General features: G+C 38.1%; 1 protein-coding gene across 9 annotated transcripts in view; it reads right to left on the reverse strand.

Moving 5' to 3' along the window:
• Positions 1–11,619: 11,619 nt before the first annotated feature.
• Positions 11,620–24,192, reverse strand: part of LMO3 (LIM domain only 3) — a 74,522-nt gene continuing 61,949 nt past the window's right edge. For 7 of the 9 annotated variants that reach the window (XM_059726552.1, XM_006273837.4, XM_014609442.3 and 4 more), the window contains 2 exons: positions 23,544–23,669; positions 11,620–12,068 (listed from right to left, as the gene is read on the reverse strand). In XM_059726552.1, coding sequence (XP_059582535.1) covers positions 11,963–12,068; positions 23,544–23,669 — 232 coding nt within the window. In that variant the 3' untranslated portion in view covers positions 11,620–11,962. Of the gene's footprint in view, positions 12,069–19,616; positions 19,635–22,254; positions 22,308–23,543; positions 23,670–24,192 lie in introns of those variants that run through there. The other 2 variants (XM_059726550.1, XM_059726551.1) reach the window with 2 other exon arrangements.

A 24,192-nucleotide genomic window follows, 5' to 3' on the forward strand; every position in this document is an offset into this window, starting at 1 on the left:
TCACTTGTTGTTTATTTGTATTTATTTGTGGCTTATTTATTGTTCACCCATACTTATCTATAGTTTATCTGTTAGCTATCTATGTTTATTTTGGGGTTTATCTGTTTCAGATCAGATCCTTACCTGTGATTTAGCTGTAACTGGAGCACTGGTATAAGGTTTTATGGCATTTACCCAGAGGGTATTGTTTATGTTATTTGTTTAGCTATCTCATATATATATATGTGTGTTTATATCCATTTTTTTTCCTTGTGAAAAGTTAATGTAAATACATTTGTATATAGTTAAGTCCCCTGACTGTCCTGGCCTGGTTCTATAGGGACAGAGGGAAACTGAGCCGTCTGCAGTTCCCCCACAGCACACCTGCCAGCTAAAAAAACCCTTCAATTGGAGAAGGGGAAAGTATACCTGAGTTATCTGGGCTACACCTGTAAAGATCTTATTTATTCTCTTTCTTCCAGTCTCTTTCTGAGGTCTTCCTCTACAGTGGGTAATCAGCCAGTTACTAATGGTTTGAAGGCACATACATGCCAGATAAGGATATTTGGCACTTAATTTGTATAACTTGTAATTATCAAAAAACAGGGAATATAGAAATAAATTGTATTCCTGCCTCTCTTCTTTTTTTGTATTTTTCTTTAATATTTGTAAACCAAGGGGTTATGACTGTCTAGGTCAGGGGCCAACAACATTTTTGGGCAGAGTGCCAAAAATACCCACAACCTCAACTTGTGAGATGTTGGCATGCCAGAGGCAGGAGAGATGTGAGGGACCTGGTCCTTGTTGTAGCAGCACAACTCCAGCCCATTCCCTGCTGTCCGCTCCCAGGTTCGTGTGCACCCACCACCAGCAACAAGCTGGGCCAGGGCGTCACCGACCCCAGTGCAAATGTTTGCAGCCTCTGAGCTGCCTGCCACAGATGGCCCAGGCTCTGGACAAGCCCCTACTGCTTGCCACTGAGCCCAGGCTGTGTGCAACATATGGCAAGAGTGGATGTTTCATATAAGTGACATTTTAGTTCAGGGAAAGCTAAGGACAGACATGATGTAAGGTTCTGAAATCAACTGAGGCTGCTAGGCTAAATTAAATGAAGAAAAAGGTAAGCTGCCACAAACCTGCCTAAAACTCCTAGGGACATATAACTGAGAAGTGAGGACAGTTTCATAAAAAGCTTAAAGATCTACTTTAAAACATGTGGCCACTAAAAATATTTCAGAATGGCTGCGGTCTCTTGGCATGATGAGAAAGTCTGAAACAAGTCAATCCCTAACCTGTCCTGAAAAGTCAGGCTCCTTTTACATGGCTTGAAAGAATGCTGCATAGTGGTTACAACAGAACACACAGGTGGGGGGTGCCCAAGGCCATAAAGGCATCCACTGACTACAACTCCAGCAATTAATTGTTATAACAATTTCCAAATTTGTAGTTTTTCCAGGAGATCCCAGCAGCCATGATCTTATTGAGTGCTACTACTTTTACAATGAGCTGACTGAATTTTCTTAGCATGTGCCTCCAGATGGCTTTTGGATTCTGAGACCAGGTTTACCCAATTAAAGAAAGAAGGTTGTGGACCCTTGAGAAATATGTAGAGTGAAGAAAATGTCAAACTTGCAACAAGTGTAGAGTATTATAATAATAGAGTGGAAAAGATTTTCCTTACATTACTTTTGTGTTCCATGACATGTAGATCTATGGGAAACAATATAACCTGTTGGCAAGGACAGATCCAAGGGAGGCAGAGTGCAGTGGTACAGCTGCACCCCACTTTGATTCCTGCTCTACCCAACCTTTAAAACCAACTGCCTGAAAGAGGCAGCAGCATCTCTATACAGGCAGTGCTGAGGGAGTAAATTGGCTTTATGGCTTATTATAATATACCTGATACCTGCTAATCTCTCTTCATTCCACAAGTGTTAATGACCCTCTCTCCTTTTTGGTGGCCTTGATGTCCCATTAATTAAGTTATCCTTTCTTTTGCAATCAATTTTTTCTGCCTTTTAGCTATTCCTGGCAATATCCCTCTTCTGTCACATTCCTGCAGACAGTTTTTAGTTCTAGGTAAAAAAATTTAACTGAGGTGTAGTAATATTAACTTAGGTGTGGAAATGATTGACAGTGAAGTGTTGTATGCATTGTCAAGATGCTCAAGAAAGCTAGATTTTGTTTTACAAATCTGAATAAGAGATGTACTTTTAACTATAATGACTAGAGGACTAAGAAGATATTATCTTTGGATTAGTTTTGCTTATCTCATTGTGTTTTTTTTAATATATAAGATAGCAAATTAGGACAGATTCCAGTAAGTCATATTTGTTTTTGCTTTCATGTGAAACTAAGTAATATATCACTGGGCCCCTAGCGTATTAGAAAATACTCTAATTTCTCTTTAACTGGAGAAAAATATATGTTACATGTAAATGCCCCACACCACCTGTACCCCTCTTTCAAAAATTCTAGAGTCACCTATGCTTGTTGATAGCTGACATTTTGTTAAGGGGTTGGCTCTCTTTATCACCCTGGCTTTCTATTGGCTTGAGATAGTATGGAATCGCTTAAATATTCATGTTGGTGGATTATTTTTAAGGTTTTGTTCTACTGACATAAAACCTAGGTACCTGTATAAACCTCATTAGGATGGTGTCTGAACACCTCAGTCTTTGTTTTTGCTGATGTCCATTTCCTCATGAAATGCCACTGAGTTAGGTAAGGACCACCACACCCTTTTACAGATGGCATGGAGACTCTAACCATGCACAGAGGGACTGAGGCAGTTGAAACACTGGGTGGTGTTACCCCTAACTTTTGGGTGGCTAGTTCCTGGAGTGGAACTGACAGCCCTGAATTAAGAGCCTAAGGTCCGTGCAAACATTATACTTAAGATGTGATTAACCAGTTAATCACATATAAAGTAGTCACCCAGCCACACGCTCAGGCAATCAATGGTGCTATAAAACGGAATAAGTCACTAAATTACTGCACAAAATGAGTGTACAACATTGAGGCTGGTTCCCTTCACACCTTAACTTGACTTGTGGCTAGAACTGATTGATCAGCTGATCAATGTTCCCAACCCCAGGACCAAATTGGAGCTCTTCAAGACGCTGGTGCACTCCTATGGTTGGGAATGCCCGTTAAGTGATCAGTACTCCCAATCACAGAAGTGCATCAAAGCCCTTTAAGATTCAGTGCAGCATTGAGTTTGCTACTTACCAGTGCAGGGGTGGGATGGTGATCCTGAGCTCCCCAGGAATGGCAATAGGGCATGATTTGGATCTAATCCCTGATCCAACATGTGGCATGGCAGGAAGCGTATTGTTGGGATTGCAGATCAGATCCCCTCATACCTTTAACTGAATGTCTGTCAGTGGTCTAAACTCCATATGCACTTCAGAAAAATAAATAGTTGCCTCAAAATCAGGGTGACCACCTTTTCAAAAGGGAAAGGTGGGGCACGTGCCTGCCTTCCCCCTCTAAGCCCCCCACCCTGCCCCCCACCACTGCTGGCAGCAGCACAGCCAGACCAGAGCTGACCAGAGCAGGAGGCAGATGCAGGCTGCCCGCCAAAGACTCAGGGCTCCCTGCCCTGCTGCCTTTTCCCCAGGAGTCCTGCACTGGCTGTGCAGGGGATACAACTCCACACAGTCATTGTTGCTCCCACTCCTGCCAGATGGGCAGGTCATGCCTCACCGTAGCAGCATGACCAGTATGGGGCCCCTGGAGGCAGGGCAGGAGGTTGAGGAGACCCAAGCCTGCGGTGGGCAGCCTGCAGTCACCCCTGCCTCTCACACAAATCTGGGGGGATGTGTCCCCCATGCTTCCCCCGCCCCTGAACGAGCCACCTGTGGCTCCATCCCAATCCATGCCCTGGCCTCATGCACCGCCCTGGCTGGGCAGTGCCTCCAAACCCTTCCCCATTCCCTCACTCAACACAGGAGGCCTTGATCTGCCCTCCTTATTCTCCCTCCTCCCCAAAGACTTACCTGCAGGGAGCTGCTCTCCAGGCTGCCCAGCTGTGTTCCCAGCCACGAGCATGTGTGCAGGCACACACATGCATCCCACTCCCAGCATCCCCTTGCAGGCTGGAATGCTGCCAGCCTGTAAGGGGAAACCAACCATTTCCCCTGGATCCCTGTACAACACTGCAAATCTGGGACAAATGCTGTCCTGGAATCATGCAGCACAGGACCTGGACTTGAAGTTCCCATTCCACGATGGTGCCATCCAAACAGGGAAGGATGGTCACCCTACTCGGAATGGGATTCACACAGCACCCAGGAAGCTGGGGATATGATGGGAAGTTAGTCCTGGAGACTGGCCCCAGCAGAGCCCAGAACCCAGAAAAGGGCCCAGAACCCATTTCTTGTCCTGGCCAAGTGTGCTATCCTTCGAGCTAGCAGATAAAAAGTGGACAGCACCTTTTCCTCAGTACCCACCGTGTTTTTGAATAAAGTAGCTACTGGCTTGAAGGGCCATTCTATAGTCTACTGGGAGGAAGGGAGAGGGGCGGGGAATTCATTGTTTAAAAAACACAGAAATAGCTTTAGCAGGAGGAGCTAAAGGGGAAATAACTCTTAGTGCCTGCAGCATGGCTTATAAGTGACATTTCAGTTGGCATGGTTGGATGTGGGTCTGTAGAGGCAAATGCGTGACTGTCACTCTGTATTTGCCATGCTTGAGATAGTAGCCATACTATTCCATACTATCTGCTGTCAACAATCCACCTTCTATCTTCACTTTTTAAAGCAGGATTTTGGGTAGTACAGTCCAAGAGACACTTCATAAACTGTATACTAAGAAGTGTTATTTAACTGAGGATATTCAAAATACCGGTCACACCTATTGCTGCATTACAGTTTTACGTAGCTCATATGTCAATTGAATTGCATGATACTGTTTTTAGCCCTGGTTACAGTTCTGCAGTAATGGATGGTCTATAAATGGATGTAATAAATAATATTAATTTCATTTTAAATACAAAAAGTTCCTGTTAACATAATATGTCATCTCCTTTTCAGAATAGGAAAAAAGTTTATATGCTCGCATTTATTACATGTGGGTTAAACTACTACAAATGTATTGGCTGGATATTATTAATATTAATGATTTAAATGCAGAGAAAGGCTTGAACAATGGCATATATTATAAATAAGCAATAAAGATACTTAGAAATATTACACAGTGGGTAAATCTAATACTTTATATAGGTTATAAGAAAAGAAGGGAACAGCTAAAGAAATCTGTTCTTGCTTTCTGGGAGTGTGATCAATTGTGTGACAAAAGAATGTGTGCATTTTTCATTAATATAACAGTATATTGATACTATTTTTCATATCATTTGTTGAATACATGTTTGTGTGTGTTGCAATATCTTCTGACACCGTGGGATAGAAAGCAGGGAAAGAAATCTAATTTACATTGTCGTAGGACTGCTGGTATAGAGAAGACTTTCCTGAGTGGGAATTTAACAATACTTTTGTGAAAAGCACCGCTGGGTCTTGTATGACAAATAAGCACAACCTCAGCCCCAGCTGGATACAAAGACAGATCCATAGATTGTGTTAATGCTGGTGCATACCACTGCTCTTCCCCAAACCCAGTTGTTTTACATATTTTATTTCAAAGGACTATGAAAGTCTATGGTGGGATTTGAAACAAAAAATGCCCCTGATCTCAGTATCTATGAGGGGGAAATGAATTGCTTACCTGATTATTTTTAATTTGTATTAAGCACACACCTAAATGCTTTCCAATGTAACACTTTCCTTTTATTTCTGAATGGAAATAGTAAAGCACATCATTAAATACAATCTTCTCTTGCATTTTTCTTCATAGTATTTTGAATTTTCTCTAACATAACGTAGATACTGCTTCCCAGTAGTGGGCACATGAATCTGAACAATATATTAGATAGCCTTATGTGCCTTTTTGTTCCTCTTCATACAGTGCCCACAATGTACATTACTTAACACAGCCACTTACTTATACTTAGAGATGTTCAGCCATCTCGAGAATTGCTCAAATTTCATTAAATCAGTGAGCCTCACCCTAAAATACCAATTTTATATGGTTTAAAAATGCACTGAATCTCAATTCAGTTTTGATTGCAGTAATCTGGAGTCAAACATGCAAACCCTTGCTAATTTAAGTTGATTTTGCCTTTATCATTTTGCATATTACATGATCTGGAGCTACACAAACAAAAGCATGTTTGGACTTGCCAGGCTTTCCTTTTCAGAAAACAGAATTCTTTTTAATTAAAAACACTTTTTAAAAAAAATTTCAGTATGTGTAATTGCTAACACCTGCTATGTGTTACTAACAGATGTTTCTTACTTACCTAAGGGAACTGTTATAATTACACTATAAGCTTATTGGAATGGCATTTAACCAAGACAGTTTAGGAACTTTAGATGGTGACTTTGTGTTCCTTTATTAGGCTTTCCTCTTTAAAAAAACTTCAGGTGACGAGAAGGTTTGGAAACCCTTTATTTACCATGCAGAGTGGGTTTTTTAACTGAAATAGGGAGCATCTTCAGGACTGAAAAGGAGCTGCTTTTGTACATCTCAATCAATCAATCTTTAATATATTGTAGAATCAGCCCTACAGTGATGTTTGTCCCTGCCAGAACCCCAACTCTCACCAATGCATTACTGAGCAGGTATTGGGGCGGGGGGGGGGGGGGGGGGTACAGCCACGTGGCTTGCCCTAGAGGCTAGGTCAATAACAAATCCTGATCAATACATTAAGGTGCTTCTGTGTGTTTGGGTGGCACTGATTTGCGATGTGATTTGGGGCAAACCACTTAACCAGTTTGCCTTAGTATTGTTACCTGTCAAATATTACTTAACTCGAAGCCTGTTGGGAAGCTTGCTTTGATAATAGTTACAGTGGACTTTGAGAGCTTAGATAGAAGCCTTACAGCAAACATTACTGAGTGGTTTTTAGTATTATATTATTAAAACAAACAAACAAAAAGCACTGTGGCACAGAAGCAGCTTAATCCCCTACATGCAGCAGAGGGCTGCAACCAGGTTACTTTACTGTATGGATTATGGTTTCCTGCACCGCCAGACTCAACTATAAAACTAGATTCTCTGCATGCTCCCTTCGCATCTTCATTTATGAAACTAATCACACAATTACCTGCAGGCATGTGTTAAATATGACACCGGTCTCAGCAAAATAATGGGCCAATTGCAAACAATGAATAAAGAGAGGCAGCTCCATTTATAACTGCTGTTTCAACAGAGCTGTGTTGTAATCAAAGTGATCTGAGGGTGACTCATTAATTAATTGATGTTCTTTTTTATTATGTGCTATTGAGTTAATGAGTAATTTGTGCTAGATAACTCTCCGAACACATTGATTATGTGAGATATTTTCTGGGGCTTTCATACCAATGACAAGCTGAATAGGGGGAAGATGGTATTTGCTTATGTATAATCATTATTAGCAGGTTCAGGATGAATATAAATCAGCAGAAGGGCATTTTAGAAGGTATTATATACATGCAACCCTCACTTTAAGGCTTTAAACAGATATGCCTTGGCTTTAATGCCTTAAACAGTATTAAAATCACTTCCTTTATAATACTTCTATCACCCACAATTGGCAGCTTCTAGAAAAGGTGCCTACACAAAAGGTTTTTGCTAGGAGCATGTTTGTGCTAATGGCCTATTACCCCATGTATATTGTGTTTTGGTTTCTTTTGCAGTGTACTGAAGTGAACAATAAACAGGTTTGGTCTGTATCATTGGGGTGAAGGGAGAGAAATGTATTTAAGTGAATATGTAATTGGCTTTTTATCTAAAGTGCTATTTAAAAAGAATAAAAACACTGCTTGTATATACAGTACACACTTTGCTTTCTGGAGTTTGAGTTGTTAAATCTTATGCTTTATTGAAACCACAACATCTCCAATGCCAGTTTATAGGATTTGGAAGGATTTTTTTATTCATTAAACAACAAAATGGCTAAATTGATAATTTAGTCTGACAACAGCAGCACAGTTGAAGCTTTCAGAAGAATCAGTTAAATGTATAAAATTATACCCAGCAATCACTACAGACCTTCATTTTTTGACAAGATTTGTTCTCGGTACAGATGACTGTAAACTACCTACTGCTGAGAAAATTATAAGAAGCTGCTGCATATTATGTTGAAAAAGCCTTTAAAATACTTTGTCTGTACAAGCTAAACCTTACCAGTCCCCATTGTTTTTTCATAATCTTCCTTCTCGCTGACCACTTACTTTTACTTCTATTTTCCTTACAGCAATTAAGCACATTGACGGGGTGTGTGTGTATGTTTTTCTGAGGATAAGTTTTTAAGCATTTAGGGAGGAAAAATGTGCGTGAAAGAAACCAGAAAATGTATTAAGCAAGATGAAAGTGTAATTATAGAAGTCAACTTTCAGCCTCAGTCACTGCTTCTCCAGAGCCCAGGCAGTTTTGATTCAGCTCCAGTAGCAGCAGATAAGAGACACTGCATGTTTGGCTAGCAGTTGGTAGAGGGTCTTTCTACAATTGAAAAGTCATGATGTGATTGTTTGCACGTCACCAGGTGGGCTAGAAAACAGCAATGCAAGAACTGTGTTTTAGTTCTTGCTTAAGATGTCAGTTTACTTTGATTTAGGATTCATAGGGAGAGGATATAGTAAAAAAAGATGATGCTGGTGAAAGTGGTTTTGGCTGACAGATAAGACCAAGTTGAACAATGGTCATTAGTGGAACATTTCCTCATAAGCAGACAGAACACCATCACAAGCAGCAATGGAAACAAAAAACAAGGGGAAATGATTATAAAGAAAATGAAGAAGTAGGTTCAGGCTTCAGTCAAATAGATCAATAAAGCTCCCAAGGAATGCTCAGAACGTTGCCTTTCGTACTTTAGGATTATTAAATGTTTGTTACATATTTTAATTTCCAATTTATTTTAACTATGCAAAATGGAATACTGCACACTTCTATGTATTCCAGGTTTTTTTCCTTGAGCCTACTCCCCAGTTCATGCTAATTACTTGTGTATCCTATATGCATTACTTTTATAAAGGTGTGTGAGATACATAAATATCCCAGAGCTCACACACACATACATATATGAGAGCCACTTTTCCTTCACTTATGCTCAAGCCATACTCTTCATTTATTCTTCATACACAGCTGAATAGTGGCATGTTGTGGTATCAGGAGACTGCTATTAAATTTCTAACACTAATAGAAGTTGGTTGCTTTCAATTCTACTGCAAAAGTCTTCACTGGCTTATTAACTGTTCTCAGTTTGTTTCTCCCTCATTTCTATGGCTGACTTGAGTTTATGAAAGCAACCGTCTACTGGACATTTTAAAAATGTTCTCCTTTTCCCAGATTAAGCTAACGCTACTAGTAATATTTTGCTTATATAGCTCTTGTCACCTGAAGAGCTGAATATGCTTTACAAAAGCAGTGCAAGTATTATCCCCATTTGACGGATGGGGGCACGAGGCACCAAGAAGCTAAGTGACTTGACTCGGGTCACAGCAAGTCAAGGGCAGGAAGAAAAGTGTTCTTCGAGACATACTGTCCAGCTACGATTTGAATTGTGAGGGAACTTTGTGTGTGCTCATGTCCAAGGCCTCCTCTTAGCTAATAAAAGGCCTGTGGCATGACTAGCTCTTCTAGTTACTCATCAAAAGATACAATGCAGGTTTGGGGGGGCGGGGGGTGATGAAATGAAGAACTAAAGACAGAATGATTAATTATTTTTCCTAAAAGGACAAAACACTTATTGCACTGGAGAGAATATATAAATATAATTGATTGCCTAATATTACTTTCTGTGTAAGCAACTGCTATAGTGACTGCAGGGGGGTTGTGGGGCCAGATGGGAGTGGGAAAGTGATCGTGTGGTCACAAATGGGAGGTCAGGTGGTCCACAAGAAAAAAATTCTCAGTTATGATATAGACCTGCCCTGGAATTTTCTCCTTTGCTCCCTAATGAACTAGAAAGACAACAATGACCATTAGTGTTCTTCAGGCTATAGATCACTGAAAGGAAAATTTAGGGAGCAATCTTACTTGTAAACTGAGTCTGTGTCCAAACAAAAGCCATATTATAATAATGCACACTCTCTCTCAGACTGCCAGGCTTGAAACTTCAAATGTCAGAGTTAAAAATCCATCTCTAAATCTATACGCTGTGCAGTCTACTCAGAGCTGCAAATAGAGGAATTACCTACTGTGCTATAAAGCTTCCTTCCTCATTCCCAGGAAGAACACTGTGGAAGCTGCAGAACGGAGAGGGAGTGGGAAGAGCAAAGGACATAATTTACACTGTGCACAAGTAAACTATATTAATGTGCCCTTTGCTTTGTGTGTATGACATTCTTAAGTATAAAAGGCAGCATATGAGACAGTACTTTATAAATACTGGCTTCTTTTCCAGTGAGCTATAGTGCCAGAAAGAAAAGAATATATTTAGCCAATTTGTTAAATCCCATCCTCCGAGTAGATGTAATATAATTAAACTCTGTCTGGACTACGATCACCTATGGACCACTGATGAAACAATCTTATGGCTTTAAAGTGTAGGTCCAGATTGTCCTGTTACTGACAATGGTTTTCCCTCCCACTGTCAGCAAGCATGTGAAGATGACTCATTTGCCATTACTGATGGGACAAACCTGTTTGAGGCTGTCATGAACAGCATAAGCGGCACCTGGTAGAATGTGGCATCTCCTGCTTTCTATAAGGATATTCAAATGTTTTGTCCCAGCAACAAATGCATTCGATTTTTTTTTTTTTCAGTACAGTACCTGTTAGGATTGGTTGCCGGTGACAAGTCACTTTCAAAATATCAGCTCTCTCTAATGTAAGAAGACCCTATAAGTGAAGCTGCTCTTAGTGCTTTCTAAACTCGCTGTTTTCCAAAGAACTATTTAAGACACAGCCAACTCTCCATGGAAGTTTAGGGTTAAGTCTTGAGGCTAAAAACAAACTAAAGCAATCCCAAATTCTAAGAATTGTGATTTAAAAAAAAGATCTCTGCACAAGAGCAGGTATCACTTTTTTCCAAATTAAAACAACCTCAGAAAATATATTTATAAACATATATTACAAGATACCCAAAGGCACTGGGTTCCATTACGGCCTAATTTCCAGCTTAATTAAAAATTGAACTAATTTTGAATGCCAAAGGAGCTAAAAGCAGCACCCAAAAAGCATTAGTTTTTGCACCTTTTAAAACATGTCCATAAACAGCCAAACTTATTTCTCAACATTTTTGTAGGAAAATAAAAGTGCTCTTTGAGGAAACTTATGCAATTAAATAGGTGAGGCTTAACCCCTGAAAAATAGAGGCTTATACAGAAGTGCTGATAGACCCTTAACCATAGTATCATTAGCAGTGGTTCCTGCTAGAATTATTATTTTTTTAAATAGTTTTAATTCAAATAGTATTTTTAAGCTCTAAGTGTAGCATAATGTTGGGATTTGCTCTTTAATTTTTTTTTCTTTTTTTACTAGAAAGATACAGCTCATTTAAAATAGCTGGTAAATACAGAAAGCATAAATATACAGTAAGTTTAAACACTGATTGTACTAAATGCAACAATACAAAGAAGCAAACAGGAACACAAATGGTAACACAATAAAACTGTATTACATTTGTGCTTCAAATATTACAATACATTATATACAATAGTCCAAAATAAACATCTCATGCCAAGTGACACAAAAAGAAAAAAAAAACGATAGCAAGCAAAAAATCCAGCAGTATATACAGTACCTTTTTAATAAACATTCAACTCTGAACTGGAGCAATTTTCACTACATACATACGCAGTCCGCCTTTTATTCCACGCAACCATCCTGTTTCTCTATATCTACGCTATTCAGTAGGTTCCTGTGTCATTTCTTATATACATGTTGGGCAAAAAAGATAAAAGAACATAGTGCTTTATATTCTTAATGATGTGGCATCAGATCAGCGAACCTGGGGTGCATAACCTTCTTTCATTAAGCCTTCCTCATAGTCTGTCTGGCACAGAATCATGTTGTTCTTTAGGAAAAATTTGTCTCCAACGCAAAATCTGAAAAAAAAGAGTGAGAGAGAGGAAAAGGTTGTATTTAGAATAAACTGTTGTGATATTAAAGTCAAAGGCTGTACCACAGGCAGGCACAATTGTGTTCCAGGAACAATGCAGCTTGCATCTGTTGTCTGTGTTGTATTGTTTTGGAAAAAAAAATACGGAAAAGCCCCACTATGAAATTGCTGTTATCAGAATGTATTGCATGCCTTCCACAAAATTCAGTGCACACAAGTGATTTTACTCCCCTAGCCAAGGACTTCATCCAAAATCCACTGAAGACCATGGGAGTCTTGGATAGCAGCCGCATAGATAAAACAGAATAATATCTAAGTCCAGTGCGTTGAATGAAAAGCAATTGTAGTTCTGCCACACAAATCAGAGGGGCAAAAAGTGATCACAGGCTTCTGAACGCTTAATTATTTAACATTATTTATACATATTATACAAATAATAGCATTTATGTCTCATAAAATAATACACGTTATAAAGATCAAACACTGTATACCAGTTGACTGTTCTATCACTCCATCTATGTCTGTGTTTGGATGGGGGGAGTGGGTACACGCACACGCACACACACACGAGTGTGTATTTATGTACATGCACACATACAATACAGATTTTCCTGGAGGAATCAACCATAAATTTAGTTACTAAAAAATAATTTCTTCCCATTTTGTAATATATCAGGATGCATATCCTAGTTTTCTAATAAGTGTCTCAGAATCATTTTACTGCTAATAAAATGACACTATTATTTTATTTGATTTTTCTCAGATGGATGGAAAAAGCATGGTGACACTGCTGGGCTGTCAAGTTTCAGACTCAGTTAAAACAATGTCTTCAAGCTAAGCAATCCAAGTTTGTGTGCCTATCAGATTGTTAATAGACCACATTTTATATACAAAGTGAAGTGTTTTTTAAAGGCCCCAGGCAACAACTCAGAGGAGCCCAGTGTACAGAAAAAAGTTCCACTAATGGCTGACTGGGCATCCAGGTCATATCCTTTTTGTTTATGGCAAACTCTCCAGGAATAAAATGTGTTGGGAGCCACTGCTCACGCTGTTGCAATTAAATAAAGTAACCTAAACGAACCTGTTAGCACTGATGTGGATAAAGGAAATCAGTTTCCACCACCTAATTATGCATCTTGTGATATAAAGTATTGTTTAATGTTTAACAGATTATAATGTTCTTTTTTGTATAATTTCCAAACAGTGACATCTTGAACACAGTTAGGGTCAGATATAAACGCGTGTGTTGTTTATGGTAAATTTAACTATAGAGTAGCTATGGGAATAGCAGTATATGTATTTAATTGTAACAATTTAACCTTCAAATAGTGGTGTCTGCTGTAGCTGACCCAGTAAAACTACATATAATTACACAAGTTGACCCACATGACCTTTGATAGTGGTCTCTCTTTATCAGATAGTCAATTTCTAATGATGGTCAAGCAGAAATTTTAGTGAATTGTCACAGATTAAATTGTGTATTGAAAGCAGCCCTTTAATGTTTTGTGAAGTTGGAGTTTTAAATGAGTAGCAGTTGGACTGATTTACATTTGTAAAGACTGGAATACTAGACAAACAGTGAACCCATTTATTTTCCAACTGGGTAGCTTTGGAAATTTATCCTTATGCTAGCTAAATAGATAGACGGAAAATAGCGTAATAAAAAAGTGGATTGAAAAGAATTAGCTTTGCTTTTAAAGGAAAATTGGTTTGTTTATTTGTGATTCTTTTTCTTTGGGATTACTGCCTGCTGATGATGATGATTGAAAATACAGATTATGGAATGGTCCTCAAATTTTCAAGTTATTTATGGTCAAAACTATTTTATATGATTTACAGTTCTTCCTGCAACTCTACTATATTTAATTCAAGTGCCAGCAGAATGTTTTGAGTAGATCAGTTGAAAAGGAGAGCTGTTGAAATGAATGACTGTAGTCTCTTGTCAGGTTACTCCAGTTTCCCAAAGCATTCCCACTGCCCCCACACCCTTCTAAAACTTAATTACACTCAGCAGTTAACTTTTTGCTTTAGAACTAGATGTGACTGCAGCTCTTCATGTTATATAGGGGATAATGTCTGATATTGGCATACATGTGGGTTTCTAAAGAAAAGAACGTTTTAATGGGGGGGGGGATTAATCTACATTTGCCAAGAGATGAGTATTTATGCTGTTGATAAAATAAATAAGGTTATGAACAAAATATCCTACTTAACAAGTCCCTGGCTGTCCAAATAGCTGTTGATGGACATAGGAGCCAGAACCTCAGTACACAAGTGCCTACCACTTGAAGGGTGTAAGCAGCAAGCAGTCATTCTCTGTGGGTCAGCCACTAGAAGGAGATATGGTCACATTTTCTTGGCTCACAGAATGCACTAACACAAAACCATCCAGGTCCATTTCTTTGTGGTCCAATGTAATACGGAGGTTACAATAATAATTCAGTTAAAATATTTACTAGAAAGAAAACCCATTGCTAAGCACAGCTTACTTAAATTGCACCGTTTGCACATTCCTTTCCTTGTAGCTTTTGCTGTTTCCTTCCAAGCTGACAAAATCCCCTTGCTATTCTATTTTGTCTTTCAGCCCCAAAGGCACAGGAAGCATAACTTGCAATAAGTGCACAGTTGTGTTCTAGGAGGAAGTTAGTACATGCTTTCTGAATGCTCTAGACAAGAGGTGGCCAACCTGCGGCATGTGTGCCACAAGTAGCATGGGCAGCCTCTGTGGGTGGCATGAGGCAGAGTGGGGAGGGGACAGGCAGCAAATAGGGCAGGGTGCATAAAGTAGAGCAGATCAGGAGGGTAAAGGGGATCATGGTGGCATTTGGGGAATGTGTAGGGCTAATTTGTGGCATGCCTGCCAAAACGGTTGCCCTCCCCCAACTCTAAATACTGATGTGCTCCATTACATTTTCCTTTAGCCATATCAATGAGTTGGACCCAATGACACTCCGTGTCCCATGCTAAATCATGACTAGTTTACTATTTATCCTTTTGGAGAAACTTTTGTTATTTGAGATACTAAATTCAATTCTGTGCTGAGTTGCATGTTCTACAAATTTGGTTATGAACATGTTTGCAAGGGGGTGTGGAAGAGGAGGCTTTGCTTCTCAGAGTTAAATCAGTTAATTTGGTTTTAGTGACAGAGAGGTAAATACTCTACGGAAGCTGCATTTACACTCAGTGATACTTTGTTCCAATACTTTAGCAGGGCCAAAGAAAAAGAATCAGTTGATTATATGAAAAATTAAGTTCCTCCCCTAATTCTAAACTTCTGACCCTAAAAAATAGATTTATAATCTTCTAGTTTAGGCCAGGAGTCAAGTGCCAAAATTCTTGTGAAATTTTCTAGACCAGTTTTGCAGACTGATTTATTGCTGAGGGAATAATTAGTTATTTCCTCCTACATCCCTGAAATGTGGCTCAGAAACAGTAGAATCTGGGACACAATATCTCAGTCAAGCATGGAAGTAGAAGGGTTTCTATATTAAAGGACAAGTAGGCTGGAAGTGTAAAATGAGGCAAAGTTGCTACCATTTGGCTGGTGTCGTACAGTGTTTTCTTTTTTGAATCCTTGTGCAATTCATTTAATAAGAATGCAAAGTGGAACAGGGAAATTATACAGTAGGCAGCTTTAACATGCCAGATCAGACTTACTGGCCATAAATTGATGATAATACTTCGGACTTGCCTATAACTTTAGTGGGACGACCATTCTAATTAACCTCTATCTCAGAACTCTTGTCATTTTTTAAAATGGTAGAAGGAAGGCTATTTATATTATGAAGTGACCTCTGCTATCCACACTTTGGTTGGAAAGAGGTGTGCTGGGGTATCACACAAACTATAAACCTATGTTCCAAGAAATGGTCATTACATTTAGCACAGAGTGATTTTATAGTTCTCTTCCATCTTTCCTGTAGCAGCCATTAAAGGTTGCATAATACAGTGCTGGGGTTATCTGAAGAGAAAGGGAGAAACACTGCTTGAAACAAAGATGGCTGTGTGGAAAGCTCCTCCTATAGTAGTAATCTAGTGGCTTTGATATGGTGAGAAGTAGGAAACAAGATATAGATCTTGTTACAGGATCCTGTCAAAGGCTGTTTTCTAGCGTATCTAATTTGTGACTGGGGTTATATGGCTTCAGCGATAAATGATACAATATATGCTAAGACCTATTCAAATATTAACTCGGTGCAGCCCAAGAAGATGCATTTCATTTTGGTATGCTTTTTTAAACAATCAAAAGTTTGGTTGGTTTGAAAAAAAAAAGGTGCTTAAACTGTAGTCTCCATAAAAATAATTATAGCTAATGTATACAATCACCTCTGAGATCCTGGGTACTTAAAGGATGCATTACGAATCTAATGCTTTAGTTAGAAACAGACATAATTTTATATTGAGGATAATATTACTTATGTTCAATACAAAAAAAAGCAACTTGGTAGTGCTGTAATGTAGGCCTCTGAGCTGTCTGTGATACCACATGAAAGTGTCTACTGATATAGAGAGAGAATAACTTGAATGAAAGTGAGCCACATAAGCTAATGGCAGCATGTTAACAAAAAGGTATGCTCCAAAAGGAGCAAAATGAAGGAAGGCTAGGTTTAATGTCATTTGGGGATGTGTCATGGGAGTGGTAAAGTATATTTCAAACTGCTCTACTAAAGTAGACAAAAATTATCAAGGAAGTAATGAAGTGAGATGGAGTCTATTTTGTCAGGCTACTTAATAGAGACGAGAGAAGAAAGGGAGATAGAAACTTCATGGAGTACGAGACCTGAATGAGGGAGATCAGCAGGCCTAGCCCAGAATGTCAAGCACAGATATGCCTCAAACCAGAATGCAAAGTTTTCAACTTAAATATTACCTGTCATACATATGCACTGCTGGTCAATGTTTGGGGAGCATTATTCTGTGGTATGGAACTTCACAAGTTTATTTTATTTTTGCTTCTATTTCTCATGTTGAAAAATGCTGTTTGGTAGAAACTAGCCTGGAGCAATTGATTGTTCTGGGGCTACCACTAAGGTGAGGTGAACAAGCCTTTTATTCTGAGATGTTAAAAATTGTACTGAGACATGGTAGAGGACATATGAACAAGTACATTGATTGTCACTAAATCACACTGACCACAGAATCCTCAAGGGATGGAAGATACTAAAAATTCATGCTTTGTTACTAAACTTTTGGGAGAGAGGAAATATGCAATGTGGCAACTGAACATCTGGCCATATTCTCAGAGACCTTAAGGTACTCATACCCCTAAAAAAAGAAAAGAGGGCAAGGAGGGAATGAAATAAGTAGCACAGAAAAATGGCAAAGGGAAAAAAAAGTTATTTAAATCAAGCAGGAATCTGTCAAATTTTGGAAAGCTAGCCTCACAGAGGCCAATCAAAAGGAGTAGATAAACTGAAAGGTAGCTAAACCTTAAACCTTAAGGGGAAGTTAGACCCTGATATAGTAAAGTCCACTTAAGTCAAAGTGTTCTCTCGTCTTCAAAGAGCTTTGGATGAGACCCCTGAAGACCAAAGAGTCAAAGACAAGGTAAAACCTAATGATAAGGTTTATTCTGAGTAATTCTTCAGACCTTCTATAAGGCAAGCCTGGGACAGAGACCTGGATGAACACAAGCCTACTTGGTGCTTTTCAGAGGGGAGCAATGTTAAGAACACTACCCCAAGGCTGTGAGTCAACTAAGGAGGTTGGGAGAAATAATTTTTATCTTTATGTTAATCAGCCAGAAAGGAAGAGTTGTAAATAAAATATACACAGTGTTTGCTCTACTTAATGAGGAAACCGAGGCAGCAACCAAGCTCAATGCTTTATTGGATAAAACACATTTGTTGGGCTACCAGGGAATAACGGGAATAATTAAGGAGAATAAGGATATAGTGAATAAACTAAATGATTTCACAAAACTTTTCAGCACACAGGATGTTGTAGGAACACTTCTAGTGGTTTTGATAACAAAAAGAAAGTGTTATTTTATAGGGTCAAAATAGGAGACAATAGAAAACAGTGAAAAATTAAAGATAAGCCAGTATAAAGCCAAAAGAACTGAAGGGACATAGGAATAAAGTAAGTCAGCTACAAAGAAATATGTGTAGCAAACACTGCGCCTGTTCTTTATGTCACTTATGATGGCAAAACTTAATAGTAAATTACCTCAAGGGTCCATGTAACGCGGCTTAATATGTTCGTTAGTAAACTGGGAAAGAGCTTGAACAGTGAAGTGGCAACATTTGCAGATGACACAAAATTATTTAGATCCATCAGACCTGAAGAAGCCTGAAGAACTTCGGAGGGACCGAAAAAAACTGAACAAATTATCAGTGTTATCAGATGTTATCAGATGCAAGTGATGCCTTGCATACTAAAGAGATATACACTTGTTCTAAGATCTAAAACAAAGCGGAAGTTAAATTTATTTTAATCTTCTGGGTTAAGATGAAGAGGAAAATCAGGAAGAAGGATGTTTTGGTAAGTATCTACTGTAGACAACCAAGCCAGAGGTAGGTGAGGCTGTTTTTAAGTAATCAACTGAAATGCAGAAATCACAAGACTAGTACTGATGGGAACATTACCTTCCATGATATGAGCTGGGAAGGTAATAGAGCAGTGCACAGACAGGCTAGCAAATTCCTAAGTTGTTAGGGACAATTATTGGTAGAGAGTGTGGAGACACCAATGCAGGGGGGTAGGCTGTTCTCAATTTGACTCTTAAATAATAGTGAGGAATTGGTTGAGAATCTGAAGGTGCAAGGAAGGTCACAGTGATCATTAAATGACAGAGTTTGTGATCCCAAGGAAAGGAAGAAAGAATAGTAGAATAAAAACATTGGACTTGAGTAAAAAAACAAGGCTGAGTACAGAGTAAGAGCATGTAGGGATAAAATCCAAAAGGTTAAGGCTTAAATTGAAATACAGCTAGCCAGGGATATAAAAATAACAGAAAGTAATAAGTCTATTAGAAATAAGAGGAAGGCCAAGGAAAGTGTAGGTTCCTTACTGAATGGGAAGGGGAAGCTAATAATGGGTGTTGTAGTGAATGCTGAAGAGTTTAATGCTTTTTTTACTTTAGCCTTCACAAAAAGGGTCAATTATGAGGTGATGAACACAATTACTATCAAGGATGGAGAGACAGGTACTTGGCCTAGAGTAGGAAAAGAGCAAGTTCCTTAGATAAGCTTTTTTTTTTTTTTTTCCACACCAGCAAAGCCTGAGGAGTTCCTCCTCAGACTCCTCCAAGAGTTCTTCACAAATTGGCTAAAATTATCAGTAGAGCCACTGGATATTTTCTATAGGATCTTACCTGAACTATATGAGTTCTAAGTCTGAAAAACATCAAATACAGTGCCACTTTAAAAAAAAAAAAAGGAAAATGAAGACTCAATTAGTCAAACTTCAATATCTTCATTAATGATTTGGAGCGGGGGACTGAGTGCATATTTAGTAAAAATCTGCGGATGATATCAAGCTGTGTGGGGCAGCCACTCTTCAGAAGACTGAATAAAATTTTAACCCAACATTGATACACTGATAAAATGATCTGAAATGAAAAGGACAAAATGTGATAAGAAGTGCAATGTGTTACACCAAGGAAAACGCACATGAACAAATACAAATTGGAGAATGACTGACTAGGTTGCAATATTGCAGAAAAGGACCTCGGGGGTTATCCATTATCTGTGGGATTTTGCTTGACTGACTGGTTGGTTTGGTTTGACTTTAGACTCAGGGTTACAGTGTACCAGAACCTGAATATAAACCAACAACTTAATATTGCAAAAAGCTAATATTAAGCAGGAATACACTAACAGATGTCTTGCATGTAAGTCATAAAAAGTGATTCTTCTGTTCACTCCTGGTGGGGCTTTACTTAGGGTACTCTTTACAGTTTGGGCACCACATCTCAAGAAAGATGTGAATAAATTGGAAAGCCCAGAAGAGAGCAAGAAAAATTATTAGAGGCTTTGAAAACATGACATATGACGTTGGAACAATTATAATTACTAAAATGGAAGAAACAAGATTGAAGGGGGATTTGATGAGACTTCAAATACAAAAAAAAAGTTATAGAAAGGATGGCAATCTATTATTTTCTGTGCCAACAGAAAACAAGACAAGAAGCAATGGCCTTAAATTGCAGCAGGAGAGATTTAGGTTACATAATAGGAAGAACTTTCCACCTATGAGCATGGTTAAGTACTGGAACTGATTACCTAGACAGATCGTGGAATCCTCATTAATCAAAGTTTTTACATGCAAGTTAAAAAAGTGTTCTTCTGGGATGTTTTGGACAGGGGTGATTCTACCTGAAGCAGGGCTTTGGACTTCACAACCTCCTGAGGTCCGTTTCAGTCTTGTTTTTATGATTTTGTACAATTCAAATTGAACATTTCAGGTTCTAAGTAACTCTGTTCCTTTAAGAAAAAAACTGGGTATAGCTCTATAGAAACTACTTCTCAATTCACAGCAGCAATTGAAAACTAAAATGTTACCACATGTCAAGAATGGTATATATTAGTATGTAAGTTACAACAGTACTTACTTTAAATAGAAACTCCTGCAAGAACACACAGAATCTGCCTCAAAAAGCTGATAATTTAATGAGACTAAAATCAAACCAAACCAACTAGCCATCAAAACCAAATCAACCCCACAAACAATGGATAAGGGAAGAAATAAAACAGACAACTGACACACTTGTTTGATATGTGTTACCTCCATTATAAACTTCTGCATGTAGTGTGTGCGTGTGCGCACGCACGCCTGTGTGTGTGTGTGTTTAAATAATATGCTGATCTTAAAGCATATCATGCTAAAGATAATAAAAGTCGTCAGTCATACTTGAATGAAAAGAACGGGCCTAGTGATTTGGCTTAAAAACAGTATTTCACATACCTGGGATAAACAAAGAAGGAAGGAGCAGAATTTTAGTCACGATAAAAATTAACAGTGCTATGGCAATTGAAGACTGAGTTGCTTAATATAATAAGGAGAGAAGGGTTATGATGAAAGAAATGTACAGAATAACTAATGGTAAGAGGAAATCAATCTAGCACTCCTATTTTTCTTAGCAGGCTAAAAGAAAAGGAACATAACAAAAAATGAAAGTCAAAAAAATTACAACTACTATTTCTTCAAATAAGAAATGCCCAATCAGCAATAGTTATTGACAAAAGATATCAAGAGCATAGCAGGAAGGGCTACCAATTAGGATTTATTTAATAATAACAAAAGAAAAGCATAAACCATCACTCTTCAGGGCATAAAGCTTAGCCACAGATTAACAAAATAATAAGAAAAAATTACCTTATTCACAATTTATTTTATTAATGTCCATTATTAGTAAATTGATTAATAGCCTCCAGACACCTTGATCGAGGCTGGACCAGACAGCGTAATGTGATACAATATACGAAATTCTTTGAGACGTGATACCAGCAACTGACTAGACTTGTTGGTGTATGGTCTGTTAGATATAGTAACTCTTGTGTTCTTTGTCTAAGGCTTGGACTGGAGTGTCCCACCTAATAAATATGTCAGTGCTCTGGGTACTGTTTGCCCAAAGCACAAGAAAAACATCGAGTCCAAATGAGAGACTAGACTGAAAGCTTAGAGATAAGACATACAATAACATCAAAGCTGACCTGTATTAGGCCACTACTGAAGTGCTCAATTTAAAAATCAGCTGCAGTACACATTTCTAATCGAGAGGTAAGTTGTCAGATCATCAGTCTGGTATTCACACTATGAAGACATATTTAGTTTACATTTATGGTGATAAAAAGAATAACAACAACGATGCTTTTAAGTTTTTTTGGAGAATACATTCTCCAGTCAAACCTATTAGTACCACCACCAACATAAAACATCTTTTGTATTCAGGGTAACAAAAATTGTCTGCTTTGCTTGACTGATGAAGATTAGCTGACTTCTTCCATTAAAGAAGTTTGTCTTGTAAGGGCTGAAGTGACAAGACAATAACTAAGTGCTAATTGTGCATAACCAACACTAAAGATATGCAGCCCCATTATGGCGTGTAATAAATGAAGCAGACAACAGAAATATATTAGGCACTTTAATAATGATCCCAGAATAGTGGTTCACAGCAATAGGGATAGGGAAGGTTTAAGAATCTGAACTTAGGAGCGTGTGTGTCTTACTTGAGTGGTTCAACTGGTTGAGTAGCCTTTAGTTTGAATACAGCCTTTTAGTTCTGTGGTGAGACAAAATTGATATAGGACTTGTAAATAGCATTCTAACCTATAATTACTTTGTGTTATTATATAGTTTAAGCAATGGTTATTATTTGTTTGATATTTTAATTTTGCATGAAACGTGATGAAAAAGGTCAATTTAGCTTTTTTTAGAGTGCGATTATAGCATGCTATATTTTAGCAGCTATTTATTTAATGTTGCTCTAAAAATGCTTGCTTTTCTATTTTAATAATTACAGTAGTATAGGATGATATAATATAGGACGAAGTAAGCTAGCATGATTTATTTAAGACTAGATTTACCTTTGTTGAATACTGTTTTAGAATATGGTAAATTCTTGTTATTACCCCCCAAAAAGCTTTTACCTTCAGTGGTTTTTTTATACTAAATGTAAAAGAAATGCAAGCTCTAAATCATAGTGCTAAAGCATCAAACAATGTAAGATGTGCAACAAATAGTACATGTGAATTAAATCTTTAATTTCCAAGGGTGATAATTCTGGCCCAGAAGAAATCAATGACAAAACAAACTTCTTCCATAAGTACAGGATTCCACACCAAGGAAATAGATTAAGATTTTTAAAAAGAACCAAAGCCATGCAATTCAATTCACAAGGTTTAGAAATATGGCTTGGGATTCCAACACTGATACATAACAACAGAGAGAGGTAGGCAGAAGGTAGGACATGCTGGCACCTTACAGACTATAGACTAACCTGTTCAGAGAAGCTGTTGTAGGCTTAGCCCGTGAAAGCTCCTGCCTCTTTGAATGAATTAGTATACAAAGAATAGTGGTGTACAACATAAATATAGTGTCCCAGTAATTCAAATGATGATAGGAACACTAACAGAAAGAAACAGATTGTAGTTTAAAGTAAATTTAATTGACAAAGCCGAGGAATTTAAATAAAATGGATGCAATAATGATAAATGATAGAGCCAAGGATCTTGGAGTACTTTATAAATATTAATTAATTAAGCTTGATGGACAGCCTTGAGAAGGAGGAGAAGTATCATTATTCTTGTTTATTGATGAGGGGATTGAGGCACAAAAAGTTCAAGTGACTTGGCCAAGGTCACACAGGTGCCCATGGCAATGGTAAGAAAAGAATTCAGGTTTGATTTCCAGTCTTGTGTTTCAAGAGCAAGACAATGATTCCTTTCCTGTTTATATATACACATAAATACACATTTTATTTCATAGCCTATGGAATAAAACCAGGGAGGCCTCTTACCTCTGGTTACAAAGCTGACATGCAAAACAGTCCAGATGGTAAACATTGTCCTTGGCTCTCATCACCATCTCAAAAGCAGGTATGAGCTTACTGCAGGCAGCACAGTTTCCTGTAACGCCAAATAACCTGAAGACACACAAAGGAGAGAGATTCCAGGAAATGGTTAATGGACAAGAAAAAAAATCACCCTTATACTTATGTTCTTCGGCTTTATAAAAAATGTGCGACTGTCATTCAACTTCCCAGCAAACCTTGCTTGGAAAGGCTGATGTTCAGCAGTGCACGAGTGTTCATGTAACAATTCCATTTGAAGCCATTTGCTGATAAAATGCTATAGCACTGGAAAGCTTTATAGAACAGCAGCAGAATAATATTGTACCTTGTGAAGTAATTTTTATGCTGGTTATATACATAAATATTCTTCTTTGGTACATATTCAGTTGACCTTTCTTAATGAAAGAAACATCTTGTTCAAGCAAACAAGGAAATGGCAAATACATTAGGAATGTTACATAACCATAAGCAAGCAGAGGTCAACCAGTCTGAATACGTAGTAAGAGCCTTCTACTTGGACTGTACTGTAAATACGAGAGCCACATAACCTTGGCCTCAATGCTATTTATTATTAAAACACATTTTAGCTAGAAAG

The sequence above is a fragment of the Alligator mississippiensis genome, chromosome 4 (assembly GCF_030867095.1).
Source record: "Alligator mississippiensis isolate rAllMis1 chromosome 4, rAllMis1, whole genome shotgun sequence".
In the NCBI taxonomy this organism is placed as follows: domain Eukaryota; kingdom Metazoa; phylum Chordata; order Crocodylia; family Alligatoridae; genus Alligator; species Alligator mississippiensis.